Below are 22,644 nucleotides of genomic sequence, written 5' to 3'. Positions count from 1 at the left end.
TGTTTTTTCTATTTTAAACAGTTACATGCATACTTGACATAACTGCTTCATTTTCAAATATTTTGAAGGAACTATAGTGCATTCATAGAGTTGTTGTACATTCTTCTCTTTCTAGTTTCATTTGAGTTTTACTGACACACTCAAGAAATGAAGCTTGAGGTAAAAGATGTACTGTGTATCACACTTACTTAGTTCTTTGTTTGAAAAGGCTGTCTGAGTAGAACACTTTTTTCATTTTCATCTGGCACCTCTAACTCCTGACAGATAGCTGTGCCCTGTTGATGGATTGATTGTTGTCTGTGTCAGCATGATGCCCTACAGATTGAGCTTTATCTTCTCTCTCAACCTTTTCACACTGCTGACAAGCTGGCTATGTCCATGCATTACCTAACTTCAGTTTCTACCACCCCAGACAGCTTCATTTTCCAATTATACCTACTGTAAATATTCTACAGTATCAGGATTTTTTACTTTTCTGCTGAAGTTTCAAATATTTATACCAGCTCATGTTAAACTTACACTAGTTGATTTCTATATGTTGTCTCTATAGTCAGTTATATGTTTATCTAGTGTCAATTTTTTTTTCTATAGAAACTTGTATTTTTATCTACTGTCCAATTTTTTCTTCTATATAGATGATCATATTGTTATCATATGTACAACTGTTTTTTTTCTGTACTGAATGTGGAGCTTTTCTCCCCGGGCCTCCGCTGTAAATGGCCAGGTGTCCAGTTGGACTGTCCTGGTAAACAAATGTAAAATAAATAAAATATCTTTTTATATCTTGTGTACATTTAATATATGTCCCTTTTTTGAATATTTTATGCTCTATCACAAGAAGAAGGAATTTTGTGGGCTATGGAAATATGTGCCTAATGACAGAGCCTTGTAGCAACCAAATGCTCCATTACTTCTCCTTCAATACTTGTTTGAGTCCATTTTCTACACCATAACAACCCTCTTAACAGTACACAGATACCCTCTGCCATTGAGGAGTAGGCGCCTCTTGGCTCTCTCTCTCTCTCAGGTTTTGTAAAATGGAGTCTGAGAGCTACGCTTGGCTCAACTGTCTTTTTTGTCATACTTTCCAGTTCTCCTCTTATTGGAAATTACTTTTCACAACTGTGTCTCAAATTTAGACTTATTGCTGCTTACTTCTGTTTTCCCCTCAAGTAACTATTTCCAGAGGAAGTCAGTACCTTTTGACAGCTGTGGTTCTGGTTCACACTTTTCACTACCACCTAGCGCTTTTTCCCCTGAAGTCGTCACATTACCAAGTACTTTGCTATCAACATCAGTACCTACTTAGAGCACCTGTTGGGATATCTTCAAACATCCCTCATCTGGCTCTGCTTCATACCTTTCACTACCACCCTGTTGTTTTTTCCTGAAGTGGTCACATTACCAGGTATTTTCATATCAATATCATTACCTACTTAGAGCACCTGCTGGGATATCCTCAAACACCCCTCATCTATTTCTCTTCTTGCCCTTTCCCAGACCAAATGAAGCCTAATAGATGGCACCTGAAAGGGTGTCCATCCCATGACCCCAATCAGACTGTATAGCCCATGCAAGTATCGTTTCCTCTAGCAAATGCAGACTTGACTTAATAATTTTATCTGATGCAGTAACCATCTTGGTAGTGGTTGCACTGCCATCTATCAGGATAATGTATAGGCCTTTGGGATAATCTGGAACATTTGCAGTTTCAAGGTTATCTACCACTTTATTAGCATTTTATTCCCTAACCTGTCACTATTAACATTTGGACAAAGCACATTCCATGTGGTTACACTGGAAATGTTTAATCCAAGACCTTGATGTGATCTTGATCCAGTATTTCCTCTTTTGTCAGTGCAACTTGCTATGAGTGTTTACACTGCCCCATGCTTTTTTTTTATGCCAACATGTAACTGTAGGTACCTACTTCTTATACATTTGTGTCTTGTTGGCTACCTAGAGATCATCCTTTTTCCATGGTATCTCAGCATTGTTACACTCTAGATATGCTAACCAGAGTCTCATGTCCTCAGGATAAGAACTGAATTCTTGTTGTCTTATCTTAATGTCCCCTAACATTTCAAACATCATTAAAGAAGTGCTTATTTTTGCAATATAATTATTCACACTGGGATCTGCTTTGGCAACTGAAACAACAATTGCTTTATATTTCATACGTCTCTGCAGATTGTACAGCTCACAGTATACTAATGGTAGGCAGTGAGTTTAATGAAAGTGTTTTTGCAGGGGACACTGCATCAGCACCTCTGTACTTTAAAATATACCTCCTCCAAAGTCACACAAACTTAGCAAAAGTATATTTACAGAAGTAGTCTGTGTATTGAATTGTCTTACAGTGGGGTACATAGAAAAGCATTCAGCTGTGAGTAAATGAACCACAAAAGCTGAGCACAGAGTAATTAAAACAACTATCACACTTCTGTGTTCTGCTCTCTAAATTGTTTTTTTTTAAGCTTTAGGCATCAGTTTAACATACTCAAAAAGACATTTTCTCCTTTAAATAATTAAAAGTCACATACTTTATTTGTGATGCAGTATGCATTGCCTTACCCATAAGCAGAAGAGTTAAAAACCTCACCCGTTGCTTCTAGTCCAATTGGTGTTTACAAACCATTTTGAATCAATAAAAAAATCATCCCCTTTTTTATACTGAAGAAACAATTTGGTGCTGACCCTGGAATCTAGGGTTAAGCTTTTCCTTCCTTGTTTCAGTGGGCCAACATCTGCCTGTCATGCAGGCACTCTTTTACTCTTTCTTTTTGCTCCTTCTCCATTTCAGGAACTTAATCTCACTCCCTTGTGCTGCTTCATTCTGTCATATGCTCTGTGACACTTGAGACGTAACTCTAGTTGTTTCAATTCAGTTGCATTTTAAGGATATCTGGGGGATGCCTTGCTGCATGCTTTGCGCCTCAAGCCACTGCTGACTTTCTACAGTTTCAGTGGACTGCTGTAAAAAGGGCTGCTATCGTGCTAATCATGTATGTAATAACATATAACATTTCCCATGGTCTTGCTTTCTTTAGTCAGTTGTGACATTGGTATGTTTACATACTCCAGAGAGCTCATTTTTTGCCTCTTCCCTTACTTCTCTGACTAAAAATATGACAACTGCTGTGCAATATATACTGCTGTATATTTAGCTTGTTATGGCAAGGGTATTCCCTGTTTTTGGTGGTTAAAATGGTTTTGCACTTGGCGTGTGATGGGAAAGATCTACTTACTTTAACTTTCACTTCACTGCTGTCAATTTTTGAGTGTAAGGGAACCAGCAGTATAGGGTTTGACTCCCACAACTAGAGCCAGTCATCATGCAAAGGGAAATTAGATTAGCAATAAATGGAAAAATAAACCATTCAACGGACAGATCATGATGAGGAAAAAATATCTTGCATGTAAACTTGAAATTATCAGTTTCTGGCCAAAGATATATTCTAACCACCATACTGTTTTTGGCATTTCATTCCAAAATCAGTGTCATTTTAGGCAAAATGGCATGAGCTTTGTCTTCAAGCTTATCCTCCTGCAAGTAAAATAGTGATTCATATAAGTAATTTTTACTACTTTTTTTAATTAACAGTCATTCCCTCAAATTTTAAGTCACCGTGTATGTTTTCTTACAGTTTTTGTTTAAATTTTAAAATATACTTTTCCTGTTTACACACAAACTTCTGTCGAACTAAGGCTTTATCATCATGTGACCAGAAATGGGATGAAGTAATGTCCAGAGAAATTGAAACAAAATTAAGAAAAGTTCTTAATTGGAAAACTCCAGGCCCAGATGCAGTACCCAACTTCTGGCTAAAAGTATTAATATCTTTACACAAAGATTTAGCCCTGATTAAGAATTACGTATATGCTTATCCCAAACAGGCACCAACCTGGTTAACAGCTGGAAAAACAACACTACTCATCAAGAATGAACATGTAAGCCATCCTAAAAACTGTAGACCAATAACTTGCCCTCAGACAATGTACAAAATATACTGAAACTGATGAAGACAAAATTTATAATCATTTAGACAACTACTCAGTCATGGCAATAGAACAAAATGGCAACAAACAAAAGTTATATCGGATAGAGGATCATTTATTGTTAAATAAACCCATTATACAGAATTGTAAAATGGGGAAGAATCTAAGTATGGCATAGTTAGAGTACAAAAAAGCATTTGACAGCATCTCACATTAATGTACAAAGGAGTGCTTACAAATGTAACATAATCCTTCATTAATCGATTACATTACAGTGACCATGAAATAGTGGCAAACCACTTTCAAAGTCAAAAGTCAAAGTAAACTTTATTGTCATTTAGAACTACACATGTGCAACCTAAATTAAATTTTGTGCATCAGCTCAATTCTTAAGATTACAATGGAAAGTGAAACAACACGAACAAGTAGAGGAATAAACATAACTAACAAATACAGTACTACTCCCCAGTACACACAAGAAAGAGCAGAGACATTTACCAACACTCATACACGAAAAGAAAACCCACCCCCTGAGTTAAATTAACTACCCTATTTAAAGTAATGCAAAACACACTATAGATTGAAATGCCCAAGTTATTTGTCTAGTATTGCACTTGAGTGACTATGGATATAATAAATAAATATTGCACATAACTTGTAATATATGTAAGTATATATTGCACAAATAAATAAAAAATTACTTGTGTGCCCAGACCTATGGGACTAGTGCCCAAGTTCAGAATTCTAATTACTGTAGGGTAGAAACTGTTACTGAATCTTGTATTCCTGCAGCGGATGCTGCAATATCTTCTGCCCGAAGACAGCTGCTTAAACAGTCCATGCGCAGGATGCATGTTGTCCTGTATTATTTTGGTACCCTTTCAAATGCTTCTTGCAGAATAAAGATGTATCAATGGAAGACTAGAACCTGTTACCTTCTCTTCAACCCTCACCACTCTTTGTAGCTCCTTCCTTTCAATAATTGTGCAGCCTCCAAACCACACTGTGAAGTTGCAGGTGAGGATGCTCTCTACTCGACTTCTATAGAAGGTGGAGAGAATATGAGGAGGAAGCTTAGCTTTTTTCAGCCTTCTTAAAAAGAAGGCATTGATGCACTTTCTTGACCAGTTGGCTGGTGTTTCCCAACCACAAGAGATCCTCTGATATGTGGAACAAAACACAATATGGCAGCAAGAAGCATGGCACTCATAAAAACATCCAACGAAGATAGTAGATACATTCAGATACTTCAATAAAATAAGCACTTTCATCAAACAAACATTGTCTGTAGTGAGGTAGGTCCTATTTTGGTGGATGTAGATTCTTCAAGAGAAGGGCGAGCTAAGCCATATTTTTCTTCTTTTCATGACTCAGCTGTAACAGGAAGAGGTAATGGAAGGTTTAATGACTCTGTTGGAAGGGTTAAAGTCTCGATGGCTTATACAAGTAATGTTGATGCTGTTAAGAAAGTAGTTCAGAGCCATGGCATCTTTTGATGATGGATGAAAAAATTGGTAGAGTGGTGGGGGAGACTTCCATGTTCGGATTTAGGAACTGTAAGTCACTTAAAATAATGTTATGTTATCCAGATAAGGGAATACATTATGTGAGAAAGAATATGGGACTTACCCATGTGGCTTTTGTAATTTCTGTGGCCTGATAGATAGTGATGGTACATTTGTACATCCTGATTTTAACAGGAGATATGTTTAATGCAAGGGCAACATGTACAGGGAAGCATTTGGTATATTTGGCACATTGTGGGTGCTGCAAAAGATTTTACGCTGGGAAAACAGATCGCACCCTTAAAGAGCATATGAGGGAACATTCTTATAGCATGTGAACGGGCAGTACTAGATATGTGGCAGCTAGTGAGTGGATTCACCATTTTAAGTTTAGGGCTATAAAAGTCTTGCAAGTGAGTGCTAGGTTGGGGAATATTGAGAATAGAACTAGTGAGATGGAACTCAGATGGATCCTTAAGTTGAGAGCGGATAAAGGATCTGGTTTTAATAGTATGGTCTCTATTAGACCAATACTTGATAAGAGTGGTTGCCCAGATAAGATGTATTTGCCAGTTGCTTTAATTAAATCTATGTCCTGTTTTTATTTTCATGTTTTAAAATTTATCTGCAAAAAATTATTATATTGAAAGGGATCTTGTCCTTGAATATATGATGTCATCTGAATGCAAGTAATTGGTTTATGTAAATGGGCATTGCTTTGGGATATGCTATTGGTGAATTTAAACTGTTTTAATTAATCATATGATTATATATGATGCATGTCCATGTGTTTTACTATCATTACGGTCTGATGAAACCAATGTTTGCTTGGTGAAAGCGCTTACCGACTTGCAAATATTTTATTAAAGTGTCTGAATGTATCTACTATCTTCGTTGGATGTTTTTATGAGTGCCGTGCTTCCTGCTGCTATATTGTGTTTTGTTCTACTTAAGACTTTGATGTTATGTAGTCCAATCTCGCCTACATTCTTATCCGTGGGTTCGGAGCCGAATGTCGGCTCTGACTCGGCCATACTTTTTTAGCTGGAAGTCTTTCTATTGGCTGGGCTAAGATATAGTATCCCATGCAGCACTGCTTTCTATCCCCAGATCTCATTTGCCGCTCGTGTAGCTCAGACGTGGACTCACTCTTGGCTGTGGCTAAGTACCCTTTTTTCTTCCTTATCAGAGAAGTTTTTTTGCAAAAAAGCTATTTTAATAGCTATTGTGTGTGTTCTTGTCTGTATTGTGGAAAAGTTGTGTTTCTTGATTGTTTATTCTGTGGTATCCCACTAGCTGTTTCCAACGGGCTAGGCCCATTTCAGTTAGAGGACCTAGTCTGTCCCCTTGCTTTCCTTGTGTGCTTAAAGTTTCCTGGGACTAAAACCATTTAAATTTGAGGAATTAGTCCTCCCCCACTTGTGTTTGTGTCTGAAAATCGTTTAACTTAGAGATCTTGTTTTATTCTGTCTGTTGTAGGCTTTTTCCCACCTTGTGACTGTTTGACCATTGGTCAATTTTTCAGTGGTTAATTGTTGTTGGTTAACTATGTCCAAAGATACTAAGGAGCATAAGCCCTCGGGCTTCAAGAAATGCTCTAGGTGCAGTTATAAAATGTCCATTACCGATGGACTGTCTGGGAGCGATTCATCTCCAGGAATCATGCAGTTTCTGTCATGCCTTTAGTCCGTGAGTTCTTCAGGAAAGAAAGAATAAATTGATTTTGAAGAGACTTCTGAAACCCTCCTTCGTGGAGTGTCTGGAGAGTGCTTCCAGCTCTAAGGCAAAATCCTCAAAAGCAAAAAAGCGATCTCCAGCTCCATCAGTCTCCTCGGAGCCACCGGAGAAAATAGCATAGTCTGCTTTGACATCCTCGGCTCCATTGTCCTCTGGGCTACAGGAAGGTGTCAGTTGTTATGGAACCTGCTTTGGCTCCAATCTTCTTGGAACCTGTTTGGAGCCGATCACCTAGCATTAGGCCAGTATCCCCTCCTCACAGGTCCCCTTCAGAGAGGAGGTCTCTATCTCCTTCTCTGTCCTCCAAATCTTCCAAGACCTTATGAGATGTGGACATCGATAGAGTAGTGCAGAGACTTCTTCAGTCACCGGTACTGGCAAAATTGTTCTCGGCTTTGACCCAGTCGGCTCCAGAGCCGGTCCTTCAACCTGCTTCGATACTTCCTCCTCCGAGCACATCTCAGCTTTCGGAGCCAGAGTGCTCGGCTCCGTGTGATGTCCCTAGGTCAGTTCCGACAGCCCCTCCTGGCTTATCAGTTCCAAAGTCAGCTCCGACCCTGTCGGCACCATCCACGGGGTTCAGGACTCAGGATTCTTTCGTCGGACCCAAGGGAGAGGCTTCGGGACACCTCTCTGCTCCTAGTCTCCCTCTTGGTGCTTCGGCACGGGGAAGTCTGACTCCTGTCTTGGCTTCAGAGGCTGGTCATTCTTCAGACCCGGGAGGACCAGCCTTCGAGGCCATGCAGAGCACGCAGGCCAGGTCGTCAGTGGCATCATATGGGTTGGTCATTCTGTCCCCTACTACACCGGTGCAGGTCTCTGATCGCCATCTATCTCTGGACAGCGGAGCCCCAAGGCCTCTGGGTACCCCCACAAGTGGTCCCCATATTTCTGAGGGCCCCTCAGAGTTTTTGCCCTAAGGAGCCACCCAGAAAGAGGACGTGCAAGAGGAAGCACATAGATTCCCAGGATGAGTCTCTCACATCAGACACCGACCTCGAGGAATCGGAGGGGTCCCCTAAGTCATCCTCTGAGGATGTTTCTTTCTCTGACATCCTAGAGATTTTGAAACAAAGAGGTGACTGGCCATCCAAAGCCCCCTCTGAGGAGGAGTCAGTCTTCCTGAAGAGCTTTGGTGCTCATCCCTCCACCTTCTGGGTATCTCCACCCTTCGATGAGCTTCTGGATTTAGTTTGTCGAAGGGTGTGGGAAACCCCTGACTCTGTGGAATCAGTCCCCAGGAGACCCAATACATTTTTGTCTGCCCCTCCTGATAAGGACATTCTGTCTAAGGGAGTCCCTGTGGATGCCATGGTGGTGGCAGCTGCCACCCAGAAGGAATTAGCTGAGACTTCTTCCACCATCCATCCTCCTAACAATGAGTCTAGGACTATGGACCAGTACGGGAAGTGTACGTGTTCTTCAGCGACCTTTACCTTATGGTCACTGAATTACTTATCATACTTTACACGGCTCCAGAGAGATCTCCTCAAGGAGCTTGGAGATACTGTCATACGTAACATTTCTGAGGCGGTGGACCAGACGTTCAACGCTCGGATGTCTACCCTCAATTCCATTGCAAACTCCTTCATGAGGCTAATCTCCTACGCAGCCGAGAGAGCGAGTAGGGCAGCAAGTTCAGGAGTTGCTCTTCGGAGGCAGGCCTGGATGCACCTTTGTCATTTCGCGGAGGCCTTCAAGTCTCCATTCACCGACACCCCTTTTGATGGTTCCTCTTTGTTCGGAACTAAGGTGAAAGACACTCTCACTAGGTGCGAGCAGGAGGGAAAAACTCTGTCTGCCATAGGAGTCCATTTTTCCCTTCCCTCTAGGCCTTATCCCAAGGCCCAGAGGGGTGGCAAAATGTGGTTCAAGAAATCACAGTGTTTTTTTCCCAGTGCACAAGGTGAGCCCCCTCCAGAGGCAGGGGAGGGGGTGGTTATTCAGGGAGATGCCGCCCTAGAGGCAGAGGAGGACCCCGCAACTCGGGAGACCGCGATTTCTTTCATGGTTCTCCCTACCGCCACTCCTGATGGGAGGCCTGACTGTGCGTTTCCGGAGCCAGTCAGGGTCGAATCTCATTATACCCGGAGGCCTGGCAAGAATCACCCAGGACCAATGGGTTCTACGAATAATTTCCAGAGGATATGTCATTCCCTTCTCGTCAAATCCCCCTCCAATCAAGAAAATCCCGGATGTTCCACCCAGTCAAAGGGATTACAAAGTTTCAGAAGATTCAAAGCTGCTAGAAAAAGGAGCCATCCAACATGTCCCCTCAGACCAGATCGGATTAGGGACTTACTCCAGATTCTTTTTGGTGATAAAAAGGACAGGGGACCTGAGGCCCATATTTGATCTCAGCCAATTGAACACCCATGTGCAAAAGTCCAAGTTCCGAATGGTCACATTGCAGTCTATTCTCCCATTGTTGGGAAAATAAATGTGGATGTGCTCCATCGACCTCAAGGATGCTTACTACCACATAAAGACGGACAGGGCATCCAGAAGTCACCTACGCTTACTGCTGGGAGCCAGTCATTTTCAGTTTTGAGCCCTGCCCTTTGGTCTCACCACAGCCCCCAGGGTGTTTACCAAATGCATGGTAGTGGTGACTGCTCACTTGAGACATCAGGGATTCCAAGTGTTTCCATATCTGGACGACTGGCTCCTTACTGCCACCACCAGGCATCTACCACTTCAGACCAGGGATGCTACTATCAACCTTTGTTAACAGTTGGGCATCACATTGAACTGGGAAAAATCTGCCTTGTTGCCCTCACAGCGTGTCACTTTTATAGGCGCCGAATTAGACACCGTCCTCATGCGGGCGTTTCTACCACAGGAAAGAATCAGAATCCTACAACAACAGGTTTACACCTTGCTCCCTCTGAGAAGAGCGAAGGCAAGATGGGTCTTCCAACTGTTGGGGACAATGGCTGCTACGATTATGTTAGTCCCTCTGGCAAGGTTACATATGAGGCTCCTTCAATGGCTACTCTTTGCCCAGTGGTCTCTTCAACATCTTCCACTTTCTCACCCTATTCTACTCACAGACAGGTGCAAACAGGATCTCAGTTGGTGGCTTCATGCCGACAACCTGAATGCAGGAAAGCCCTTCGTTCCTTCGCCCCCGGTTGCCACGGTGACCACGGATGCCACCCAGATGGGGTGGGAGGGGCATTATCTAGACAGGACAGTCCAAGGCACTTGGCAAGAGTACGAGATACATCTGCATATCAGTGTCCTGGAGATGAGAGCTGTGCTACTAGCGTTGCAAGCACTTCAGAGTTTTCTTCCTCTCAGGACTATTGCAATCCACTCAGACAATATGTCAGTGGTGTGGTATCCGAACAAGCAGGGAGGAACCAAGTCTTATCCCCTTTGCAGGGAGGCCATGCGAGTGTGGCAATGGGCAGTGTCTTCCCAACATTTTCTGGTGGCAACGCACATTCTGGGGAAGTCTAGTGTGATAGCAGACAGGCTAAGCAGAGCTATTCTGATGTCTTACGAGTGGTCCGTGAACTGTCAAGTTGCGGAGCTGATCTTCCGCAGGTGGGGTCAGCCTTGCTGCAACCTTTTTGCCAGCCCCATCAATGCCAAATGCAGCAGCTACTTCACACTGATTCCCCCCTCAGGGGGAGTCACCCAGGGACGCTCTAGTCCACGATTGGCCCTCCAGTCTACTATATGCCTTCCCTCCGGTCCCCTTGCTGTCAAAGGTTATTCAGAAAGCACAATCCTTGGGAAACAAAATTATTCTGATTGCCCTACACTGGCCTCGTCAAATTTGGTTCTCCTTTCTCCATCCCTATCTCATGGATGCTCCTTGTATTCTCGACCCACAACCAGACTTACTGATGCACATGTCAGGGCAGCTCCATCCCTCTCTTTGGACCCTCTGGTTGACAGCCTGGCTACTCCACTTCCGTCATTAGTTAGGCTTCATCAATTTTCGCCGGAGGTGGTTCATATTTTATCTTCCTCTCATAAGCCCTTGACCAGGAAGATTTATTACAGCAAACGGAAGAGATTTTCAATCTGGGAGCATGCCAAAAAGATTGACCCATACACAGCTCCAATTTCATCTGTATTGAAGTTCTTGTCTATGCTCTTTAACCAGGGTTCAGCGGCCTCAACCATTAAAGTCCAGTTGACGGAGATTTCTACCTTTTATGTTGCAGACGAGCCTAGTCTGATGGCACATAGACTCTGTAAGGCTTTCCTGAAGGGCACTTTGTTACTTCGTCCTCTGGTATTGGAACCTGTTATGCGTTGGGACTTAAACTTTGTTCTACAGGGTCTTACTTCACCCCCCTTTGAGCCTGCAGCCACTTGCGATTTAAAATTCTTAACTTGGAAGACTGTCTTTTTGGTAGCCATCACGTCAGCCAGACGCATTTCAGAGCTTCAAGCTTTATCAATCAAACCCCCTTATTTGATTTTTCATAAGGACAGGGTTTCTCTCAGACTGAACCCCTCCTTTCTTCCTAAAGTAGCGTCAGTCAGTAACCATAACCAATCTATTGAATTGCCAGTGTTTTTCCCCCAGTTATCAAACAGGCCGAATCCACAGGTAAGAATGTGAGGCGAGATGGACTACATACATCGAATCGAACGTTGTGGTGAGTACATAATTTCTTGTTTTTTGATGGCTGGTTTACTCACTGGGTGATTGTGCTTACATTATCCTCTGATATGTGTACACCCAGGAATTCCATACTGTTAACCCTCACCACACTCTCACCATTGATCCTGAGCGCTGGGTGGTTTGTTTCCTTTTCCTGAAGTCTGTGATAATCTCTTTGGTCTTGCTTACATTCTGGGCCAGGTTGTTCCCCTCGTACCAACTGATCAGAGATCCTCCCCTCTGTACCCTTTTCATCTTCCTTTGTGATGAGCCCCACAACTGTGGTGTCATCACCAAACTTGATGATATGATTGGACTTGTGCTTAACATAGCAGTCGTGGGTCAGGATGGTGAATAACGGTGGGCTGAGAACACATCCCCATGGAACCCCGGTGTTAATCATGATGCACATTGATGTGTTCTTACCTGAACACACTGTCTGTGGTCTCTTAATCAGGAAGTGCAGGATCCAGTTACAAAGATATTTACTGATTCCTAAATGTACCAGTTTTTCTATCAGCTGCATTGGTACCACCATATTAAATGCAGAGCTGAAATCTATGAACAGCATCCTCACATAGTTTTCTTTGCCTTATAAATGTTCAAGGGAGATGTGTAGTGCTACTGATATGGCATCAGCTGTGGGATCGGTTAACTCTGTACGCAAACTGCAGAGGGTCAAAATCAGGAAGTAGGCATGATGAAATATGCTTTTTGATCAGCCGCTCAAAACATTTCATAACAGTGGATATCAGAGTGACTTCTCTGTAGTCATTAGAGCTGAAGGGAGTGGTTTTCTTAGGTAGTGATGATGATGTTAGTTTCCTTGTAGCATTAGGATACTTTTGCCATGGCAAGGGAGGTGTTAAATATTTCCTTGAGCACTGTGCATAGTTGATCAGCACAGCCTTTTAACACCTTGCCTAGTATGTTGTCTGGGCCAGCAGCCTTCCTGGGGTTCACTCTCTTTAGCACTCTTCTTACCTCTTCTGTGCTGAGGCTGAGTACTGCATCCTTCTCATCAGTGGGTGACTTTAGTGCCATCTTGTTGTTTCTTTTCCCAAATCTACCAAAGAAGATGTTCAAACTGTAAAGGAATTTGATGCTGCCTCACACTGTGCTGACCTGATTTTGTAGTCAGTGATCTCCTGTATGTCTTGCCATAGTCTCATTGCATCCTTCATGTCTTCAAAGTGGCTCTATACCTTTCTGCCATACTCCCTCTTCACCTGCTTTATACCCCTCCTTAGATTACCTCTTGTTAAACTTAGGGCCAGTTTGTCCTTAGCCCTGTAATCTGCATTTCTCTCCTACAGAAGCTTATATACCTTAGGGGTGAGCCATGACTTCTGGTTAGCTCTAGTAGTGATACTCTTGGTATTTGTTACCCCATCAACACAGTTAGAAATGTATGCCATCACTACCTCAGTGTATTCATCAATGTTCGGATGCTGATTCACTGTGGCTGCCTCCTAGTTGGTTCTTTCAAAGCAGTCTTTGAGAGCATCCATACCCCCCCCCCCCTTGGGTCATACCCTGATTTGTTTCTTTGTGGGTTTCTCTCTAACCAGTGCAGGTTTGTAAGCTGACAATAGTAAGATGGTGTAATGGTTAGAGTTTCCCACTTGTGGAAGCTGCACTGCCTTATAAGCATTCTTTAAGTTTACGTACACCTTGTCCAGGATATTATCACCCCTTGTAGGAATGTCCACATACTGATGGTCATGTGGGAATATTTCTTTCAGCTCTGTTTTATTAAAGTCACCAGCTGCCACGTGTACAAAGTCAGGATATTTCCTCTGCAGCTCAACCGTGTGATTGCAGAGTTTATTTAGAGCCTCGGTGGTATTAGCACTAGGTGGGATATACATCACGATTACACTGACCCCATTCAGCTCCCTGTGTAAGTAAAATGGTCTACATTTAATGGACATGAACTCTTTAAGTTTTCACAGCAATGTGATAGTATGATTTCACAGTTGCTGCACCACATTTTGTTAACATGGATGCAGACTCCACTTCCTCTGGCCTTTCCACACAGTGTATGTTTTCTGTCTGCATGAAACAGCGTAAAATTCTCTTAAGTTTACTGCACTGTCATTTATCTTGTCATGGAGCCAAGTCTCAATAATCAAAAATAAACAAGTATTTTTCACCTTGTTCTTGTTGGAGAGTTCCAGTCTTAAGTAGTCCATCTTGCTATTTAGTGATCTCAGATTAGCTAGCAGTATAGATGGCAGCACAGGCCTGTAGGGGTTTGCTTTTAACTTTACATCAGTACCTGCTCTGCAACCTCTTTTCCTTGTTCTCTGGCATTTCTTTCTCTTTTTTCTTGTCCAGCATATTCTAGAAACCTGTTCTACCAGTTTCAGGCACTTTAGAGTGTGAAGAGTTAAAATAGATAGCTGTTGTAGCTTCATGCAAGTAGTAGGCCCCAGATATACTGCAGACTTCAAGGCATCCAACCAGCAACATGTAGATGTTGACTGTTTAATTTCTAGTATCTTCTATCTACTATAAGTTATTGTACTTTCAATTGGAAGTGCAGAAACTGATTTTTTCGAGATTTTCTGTGCAATAGAAGACAAAATATGCATTATCTCTAGGATGAGCTGACCACATCTCTCAACCTACTACCTCCAAAATGAGGAACACTGCCTTTCATAATGTGGAACAAATGGGTAAAATGTGGAACACATAGGTTCATAGGTGTGTACTAGGCTAATGGCCCTGGAGCCTTTAAAAGCTTAGACCATAGGATTACCCTGGCATCGTGCCACCCAACCTTAGTTCCTAGTGCCTCTATCGAGTAGAGCCACTGGAGTGATCCCCAGGGTGAATTTTTTATTTCCCATCCACTCATCAAGATTTTTCTTGAAGAAGGCCAGTGAGGTGCTCTGCTTGACATGTATGGGAAGTCTATTCCATAGCATGGGCAGTCTCTGGGTTATGAACCTGTCCCTCCAGCATGTTCTGTTGATTGCGATAATGAGGTTGAGGTCTCTGGAGCGTGTGGTGCAGAGGGACTGGGATTTCTTTAGATGTAGCATTTCTAACAGAGCTGGGTCAGACCTGGCTTTGTGAGTCAAGCAGAGATCGCCTCTAAGTAGGCGATATGAGAGAGAATAGTTGGAGTTTTCTGAGTCTGTCCCTATAGAACAAGTGTTTAAGGCCTAGAATCCTCTTTGTGAGGTACTTTTGCAGCTTCTCCAGTTGTTGCAGGTGTCTAGTGAGATACATGCCAAATGGGGCATTGTACTCGATGATTGGCCTAATGAGGGAAGAGTAGAGAGAGACAATGACCTCTTTCTTCCTGGATGCAAAACCCTTAGTAATGAGATGTGCTACATAGAAGGACTTTCTGACCACAGTGGCAACGTGGTGGTCAAAAGAGAGGTTGCTGTCAACCTGTGTTCTCAGATCTTTTATAATGCCTTCTGTGTTCAGTGGACTACCATCAATGTGGTAATTCAAGGGAACCGGGTTTTTCCCAAAGGGGATGAAGTCACATTTTTTGGAATTGGCCATGGTTCTGACAGCAGTCATTGGTCTCAATGAGGCCTTTCTGTAGGATGTCAACATCACTTGGGGAGTTAATAATACCTCCCAACTTGCAATCATCTGCAAACTTTGTCAGCCAGAGTCCCTTCATGTTGACCTTGACTTCAAAGAAGTAGATACCAAACAGGAGAGGACCCAGGGCCAAACCCTGTGGGACTCCACTTGTGACTGGTCAGCAGTCTGACTTGGAGTCAGCTACTTTCACACTGTGGGTTTTGTCTGTGAGCCAGTTTGCAACCCACCTAGTGATATAGTGGTTGATACCTAGCTTAGTAAGTTTTTCTATGATTCCTGGGTGGAGAATGATATCAAAGGCCTTGGCCAGATCAAGGTAGGCTGTATGAACCACCTTACCTTCATCCACAGCTCTGGAGACTGACTCAAAGAAGTCAACCAAGTTGAGCAGGCATGATCTACCCTTCACAAAACCAAACTGTGTAGGATCCAGAGTTTGGAGATTCCCTATATCCTTGTTTATTAAGTCCATGATGATGCATTCCATATCTTTGCATATCAGACTCGTCAGGCTAATTGGGTGATAGTTCCCGGGGTCTGTAGTCACTCCTCCTTTGTGAAGAGGGATGACTGTAGCAGTGCGCCATTCGGTAGGGACAAAGCCTGTGGTGAGGCTGTAATTGAACAGGGCACACAGGTGAGGTGCCAGTTCACTCTGTAGTTCATGTAGAACACAGCCAGTGATACTGTCAGGTCCTATAGAAGCTGTATTCTTGTCCTTGGACAGTGCTGTTTTAACTTGTGCAGCAGTAATACTGGGTGCCTGGCAATCTACTGGTATTGTGATTGGTCCTTTGGGGGAGGGAAAAGTGGTAAAGTTAGCACTGAATCTATCCGACAGTATATTTGCAATATCTGTTCACTCGGTATAGGAGGTACCATTGTGCAGTAGCTCAGATCAAATCTATGCATTGCCATGGAGATTCTTTACATAACTATAGAAAGTCTTGTATTTGTCTTTACTATCTGCTGCAATTCTGTTTTCATAGCTAGCTCGGATGAAAATTTGCGATATAGAGAATGATCTCTTCTGTCTGAAACGTGTCCAGCACCAATGTTATCACATGGAGGCGTGTCTTAAACATGGAGTCGTACCGAGGGGATTAAGAGTTCTCATCATGTCTACTTACGGAAACCAATACCCGGAACTTTTGGCCAGATGGCAGAAACTCAACCTTTAGTTTTAAAGTTCATGCGGATTGTAATACTAAAGATGTGATTTATCTGCCACACTGTGTCGAATGTCTCATTCTACATAGGGAAGTGTAATCGCAGTCTGAGGGATAGGATAAGAGAACACACTTATTCAATAAGAATTAGATATGACAACAATGCACTGGCAAAACATGCTATGACAGAAGGAGAACATCATAAGTTTAAGTTTAGGGTGATTGATAGAGTACATGAGTCTTTAAAACTGGGTGATATTCGCAACCACACTGAGAGGATTGAGTCACAGTGGATTCTGAGGATGCAGTCATATAAAGGGAAGGGCTTGAATAGTCGTGTCCCTTTGAAACCTGCCCTTAAAGCGAGGAGATAATTCAGATAGGCCTTTCTCATTTTTTACACACAAATTTTTATTTTTCAATTTTGATTATCATATTTATTTTTTATATATTTCTGTATATTTATATTTCTGTATAGTTACATGCATTTTATTCATTTATAGACGTTACTTATTTATTTTTATTTATGGGATATGTTTAGGGGCGTGATGTTAGTTCTTGTTTTGATTGGCTAATGCATAGTACTTTGAGAGCTTGGTAGTGTCATTCATTATCTGATGAAGCAGTGTTGGGATTAAACTGTGAAAGTGCTTATTCCTGTTACATTAAAGATTCTACGTTTGTATTTTAACGGAGCAGCTGTGTGTTGTATTTTTTCATATAGTATCAGCTGTGTGTTCCAGATATTGTATTTATTTTCTTTGAAGGACTTGTATTTTTGTGGTTTATCTGGATTTATCTCCCCTCCAGTAATGCATCTACCTATTTATAAAAAAGTTGTTTTGGTTAATTGATACGATTCGGTACTATTTACCATGGATATCACTTAAAAAATTCCTAACTCTGAATGTGTGACACACACTTTCACTGTGGAACTTTGAGGAACTGGGACTTTTTAAGACCCAAAATGAGGAACGTTCTTTGTAATGAGGTACACTTGAGAGATATGGAACTGACACAGCCGCAGCCACACAGGGGGCTGCCTTTTTTTTTTTTTTTTTGTGCAGTTTTGCACTTTGCAGTTAAGCCATGACAAAGGCCAAAGTACTATCACTAGGATAAACATTAAAAGGGGGATATTCAAGGGTGATTCTTTGTCACCACTGCTGTTTTGTCTTGCCCTTAACCCATTAAGCTGCTAACAGATTAGGCTACAATTTGTCTCCCCGGAAACAACCCTGCTTAAAGACTTTTCATCTACTTTTTGTGGATGACTTAAAACTGTATAGTTCATCAGATGAGTTGAAAGCACACCCCATCCCCATGTGCAAAAATGGGAAATGGGGTTGTGAATGGATGGATGGATTCATGGATGGATAAAAGAATTTCATTTGGTCTTCATAATTGTGCAAAAGCAATGTTTAAACAAGGAAAGTTGCAGTATCAAGTAAATATCAGTGTAGAACAAATCCACATGATGAAGTTAAAAAACACCCAAGTAAATACTGGAAGTGGTAAAAGGTTGCCGTAAACCAAACGTTGGTTAAAACTCAAAATGGTTAAGCGTTCTGTCCCCGTCCCCCCCCCCCAAAAAAAAAAAAACAAGCAGGTCTTCAACAGAACCAAACAAGTACAGTCTTACTTCACATTTAAATAATTTGCAAGATAAATCACATGATCCAGGGCCAACCTCTAATTAATGCACTTAAAAACACACTAAAAATACTGACTAAGGTAACACTAAATGTACTTCAAAGACAATATGTCTATAAAATCCACCACTAGGGTTAACTACATTCTCTAACACCTGTAAACAAAAGTTGTGATCTGGAAAATTTTCAACATGTTTACGTAAAGCACTGTTATTACTTTTGCTCTTAACACTGTGTATATGTTCATAAATCCTATCCTTTAATGGATATTTTGTGTTGCCACTATAGAATGCTGTGCAGCTGTCACAAATGGCAACATAAACCACCCCTTTGGTGTCACAGCTACAGTGACTTTAATTGCTACTGAAAATCTGACCATTGATAATAGCATTTTTACCTTCTGTTATATAGCTACATTGTTTACACCTATAAGTACCTCTCTTTTTATGACTGCCATTGAGATACTGATTATGTGTGGTTCCCATTAAAGTTTTGAAATAAGAGCCAGTCTTGTAAGTAACACAAGGTTTTAAACCCACTTAGTTAACTAAGTTACTCACCATGAAAATGTACCAATTATTCTCATTATCCTTTTTTATTGAAGGGCTGCCTATAAAGTCAAACCCATGGAATGGCCAAAGTCCACATCAAATCTAGGGCTAACCAAAACATCATTATTAGCATTACAGAATGTTAGAGATCTTCCTAACAAGAGGAAATGTATACCCTTATTTCTCTTGGTGCCAACTTCATATTGAATATTACCCAACAATGAGTCAGGGTAACAACATCTTTTTATCATATTAATTAGTACACATATCTCATTCTGAATGGTAGTTTCATCAGAGACCATTCTAACAAGATGGACCACTTGACCTTTAAACATAGTCCTTTTCTGATAGTAGGGGTGACAACTCTCACAATGTAAGAGAGAATCAGAGTATGCAGGTTGGTGAAAAATAGTGGAAGTGGAAGCAAAACCACAATTCACTGTATCTATTGTTAGTTAAAGGGCATTGTAATATTAATAATCTGACAGATTTTCCAAGAAGTCTGTTCTAAAGATACATATATAATCTGAAAAATGTAGATATAACTTCCAACATTTGACTTATTCATTGTTGAAAATAAAACTTTTTCCCCACAAAACAATTACCAAGTTGGCAAAAGTTGGAAAGCATGTTGCGCCCATGCAACCCCTACCTATTGATGGTAATATTCCCCCCAAAAAATAAATAAAATTATTTTTTAAAACAATCTCCATTAGAGTGACTAACAAGTTAATAATTTGTTTAACATATTTCATCTTTAAACCACTGTAGACCTTCATAATATAGAATAGAAGAAAATAAGTCCAGAACATCAGTGGTCTTGAAAATCAACCTGTCATGGCAAAATGCATTGTAACCAGTTTGAAAAAGTACCAATAATCGTTTAAAAGATGGGGAAAATCACCATGATATTCTTTCTATTTAAAATCCATAAATTTTGCTATAGTTTTGCTCTTGAAACCCTCTGCATCTACTATTAGTAGTATCAATGGGGGATTGAATTTGGCCTTATGGATTTTTGGAATCCAAAAAATAGATGGAATGAAAGGTTTACTTACAACCAGAAACTCAAATTCCTCCTCTTTCAATTGCTCCTGCATCTGCAGGTCATATAACAAACAATCAATCTTGTAATATGCAATATTAACTTTATTTAATGACACCTCTTCATAAATGTCATCAGTTAATTAAGCCATCATCTTCCCCACACAGTCAAGATAATTCATAACAACTAAGCTTCCACCCTTGTCTGGTTTCATTAAGCAAATATTCTTATTAAAGAAAATATCAGACTTGGACAAGAATTTGATATATAGGAACTTGAGCAGGAGGGATTGTATAAATATTTGGAAATCAATGAAGGATTGGCAATAAAACATGAACAAATACAAATAAAAATCTATAAGGAATACTTCAGAAGACTGAACTAATATTGAAAACAACTTTGACATCTAGAAATAAAAAAAGATATAAACCAATTTGCTCTTCCAAATCTAACTTACATTTTTAGTGTGATTGACTGGCCCCAAAATATATTGGATCAGTTGGACAGGAAAATAAGAAAAATGCTTCATGCTTATCAAATGATATATAAAAATCAGTGTTTACCAAGATTATATAATCTTCACTCTGGAGGAGGCATGGGCCTCCTCAAAATTTATTACATCTGCAGTTGTGGGACTACATACATATCTGCTGACCTCATCAGATCCAAACATAGTGAAAGTTTTAAAACATGAGGAGATGAAGTTTAAGATGACTAGGGGTTGGTCTAATAGTTAAGGGGCTTACCTCAGAGACACAAGGTACAAGGTTTGATTCTCAGCTTTAGAGGGAAATTTGCTAGGTTTAAAATGGCCTGCAAGGGCAGCTAGCCTAGTACTTGCCTATACACTTTCTGCTAAGTTTAGCAGAAGCATTCTTGTGTCAAGCTAGAATGGAAAACAAACCAGAAGTAGACAAAAATTAGACAGCAACTGAATATGCCAAAAAACAAAAGAAAGACTATAAGTAGGAGGATCAGATGACAAGGAAAGAAATGTAGAAAAGCCAAAAATATCGTAGCAAGTATAGAGATCTCCTGGGACAACCTCGTGTTAATCAGGATTTGAAACAGGAGTGGTTATGGAGAGGCGAGTTGAAACCAAAAGATGAAAGGTTAATAATGGCAGCCCAGGACAGTAGACTACATATAAGTTGGTTTACAAGGCCCATTGTACAAGTGGGAAAATCATGCAAATGTATCTTCTGTAAAAAGAATTGCAAACAGACATACCTTTTCTTGCTGGGTGTGATATACTCATGGCACAGGGCCTGTACACTGAAAGGCACTATAATGTGGCAAGAATGTTGCACTGGGTATTGTGCAAATGATACAGTATAGAAGTAGCTGAGAAGCATTGGAACCATGAACCACAAACCATTATAGAGAATGATGGTGTACACACATGGAATTACCCATTACTAGCAGTTCAAAAGCATAGATGCAAGAAAACCAGATGTAGTAGTCCATGAAAAAAAGACAAAAATAGCATTGATCATTGAAATTGCTGCACCTTGTGATTACAGTGTCTTATGAACAGAGAGACGCACAGTCATAAAATATCAGGATTTGCAGGCAGAAATAAGAACCATGTGGAATAGAGATACCCAGACAGTTCCAACAGTAGTAGGAGCAATGAGTCTAATAAAAAATAAATAACATTCATACTTTGATATACTACTAATACATCTAATTCCATATGAACTGCAGAAGTCAATTCTAGGAACATTGCAGGTGCTACAACGAACAATTGTGGCTATCTTCAAAGATTGCAACAATACTAATTTCATGAACTTTAATTATACCATGACTTATGAATGGGGTCTATTCCTGTCATTGTATCTGAAACACAAAAGACTTGGTGAAATTAAACTTAAACAAACAAGACTTAGTTCCATGTCCAAACTGAAGTGTAGCTAATTAATTTCAGTTTGTTTATTTGAAAGAAGAGTAGCATTTCCCACATTATTACAGTTCTCCCCATAAGTTCAGTCAGGTTTACTAATCCATCCTGCAAATGTAGATGTTACACCAACAACTTTATCATCTACAGACCTGGTATATCTGCTTACAGGATTTAATCAGTATTGCATGATAATTTACTTCATTCTTTCACCAATTTCATTAAAACAAATGCTGTGTAATTTGGAACTATTGCAAGTAGATTTAAACTTTCTGTAAACCGGGCAGGCCTATTTCCTTCTGGTGGTTCTCTTAAAAAATACATGAACACAGTTGCTTCCATATGACCACAGTTGCTTCCATCTGACCTTGGAGTAGAATCTTGTCTTACTTTCTCAGTCTGTAATGAGAAACTAAATCAAAATCTATACTGCATGCTTCAGGCCTGCTTCATTTTCACTGAAAATGTGTTTTAAGAAACTATTGAAGCTTTACTTAACGATTCAGTTAGATGTACTCTACAGTGTTAAAACAGTGCTGAAATTTAAATGGCGGTGTGTAAATCTGTAACATATTTGTTTTCATCATTTAATTAGTATATATAAATTCCCTTAGAGATTGCTACAAGTAAATCACCATATATTATTTTACAAGAGTTTATATGTATTTTTGTCAACAGAATTGCTTTTGTGGCCTTTCATAACCTTCTCTTTTATGTTACTATATACAGTGATATTTTGTCTGTTTTTTTAATTGTTTTCACAGGGATTGGTTCTTTGCATTACATCCCCTACTTCCCATGATAGACTTGGTGGCCTTACAACACTGAATAGGATTAAGCAGGTATTAGAAAATGAATACAATTTTTGTTCATATCATATTAC

The 22,644-nt window shown here is 40.6% G+C and overlaps 1 protein-coding gene across 2 annotated transcripts in view; it reads left to right on the top strand.

The window, feature by feature from the left end:
* Positions 1-22,644, top strand: part of BORCS5 (BLOC-1 related complex subunit 5) — a 1,110,050-nt gene that overhangs the window by 1,063,491 nt on the left and 23,915 nt on the right. The window contains exon 4 of one of the 2 annotated variants that reach the window (XM_044080973.1): positions 22,526-22,603. The exons of the other annotated variant lie outside the window; for it this stretch is intronic. Coding sequence (XP_043936908.1) covers positions 22,526-22,603 — 78 coding nt within the window. The remainder of the gene's footprint in view (positions 1-22,525; positions 22,604-22,644) is intronic. 2 annotated transcript variants of the gene reach the window in all.

This window comes from Protopterus annectens, chromosome 8.part0 (assembly GCF_019279795.1).
Source record: "Protopterus annectens isolate FY-2018-M chromosome 8.part0, PAN1.0, whole genome shotgun sequence".
NCBI classification, from domain to species: domain Eukaryota; kingdom Metazoa; phylum Chordata; order Ceratodontiformes; family Protopteridae; genus Protopterus; species Protopterus annectens.
Note: the sequence above shows the minus strand (reverse complement) of the source record. Positions and strands in the feature narration are given on the sequence as shown.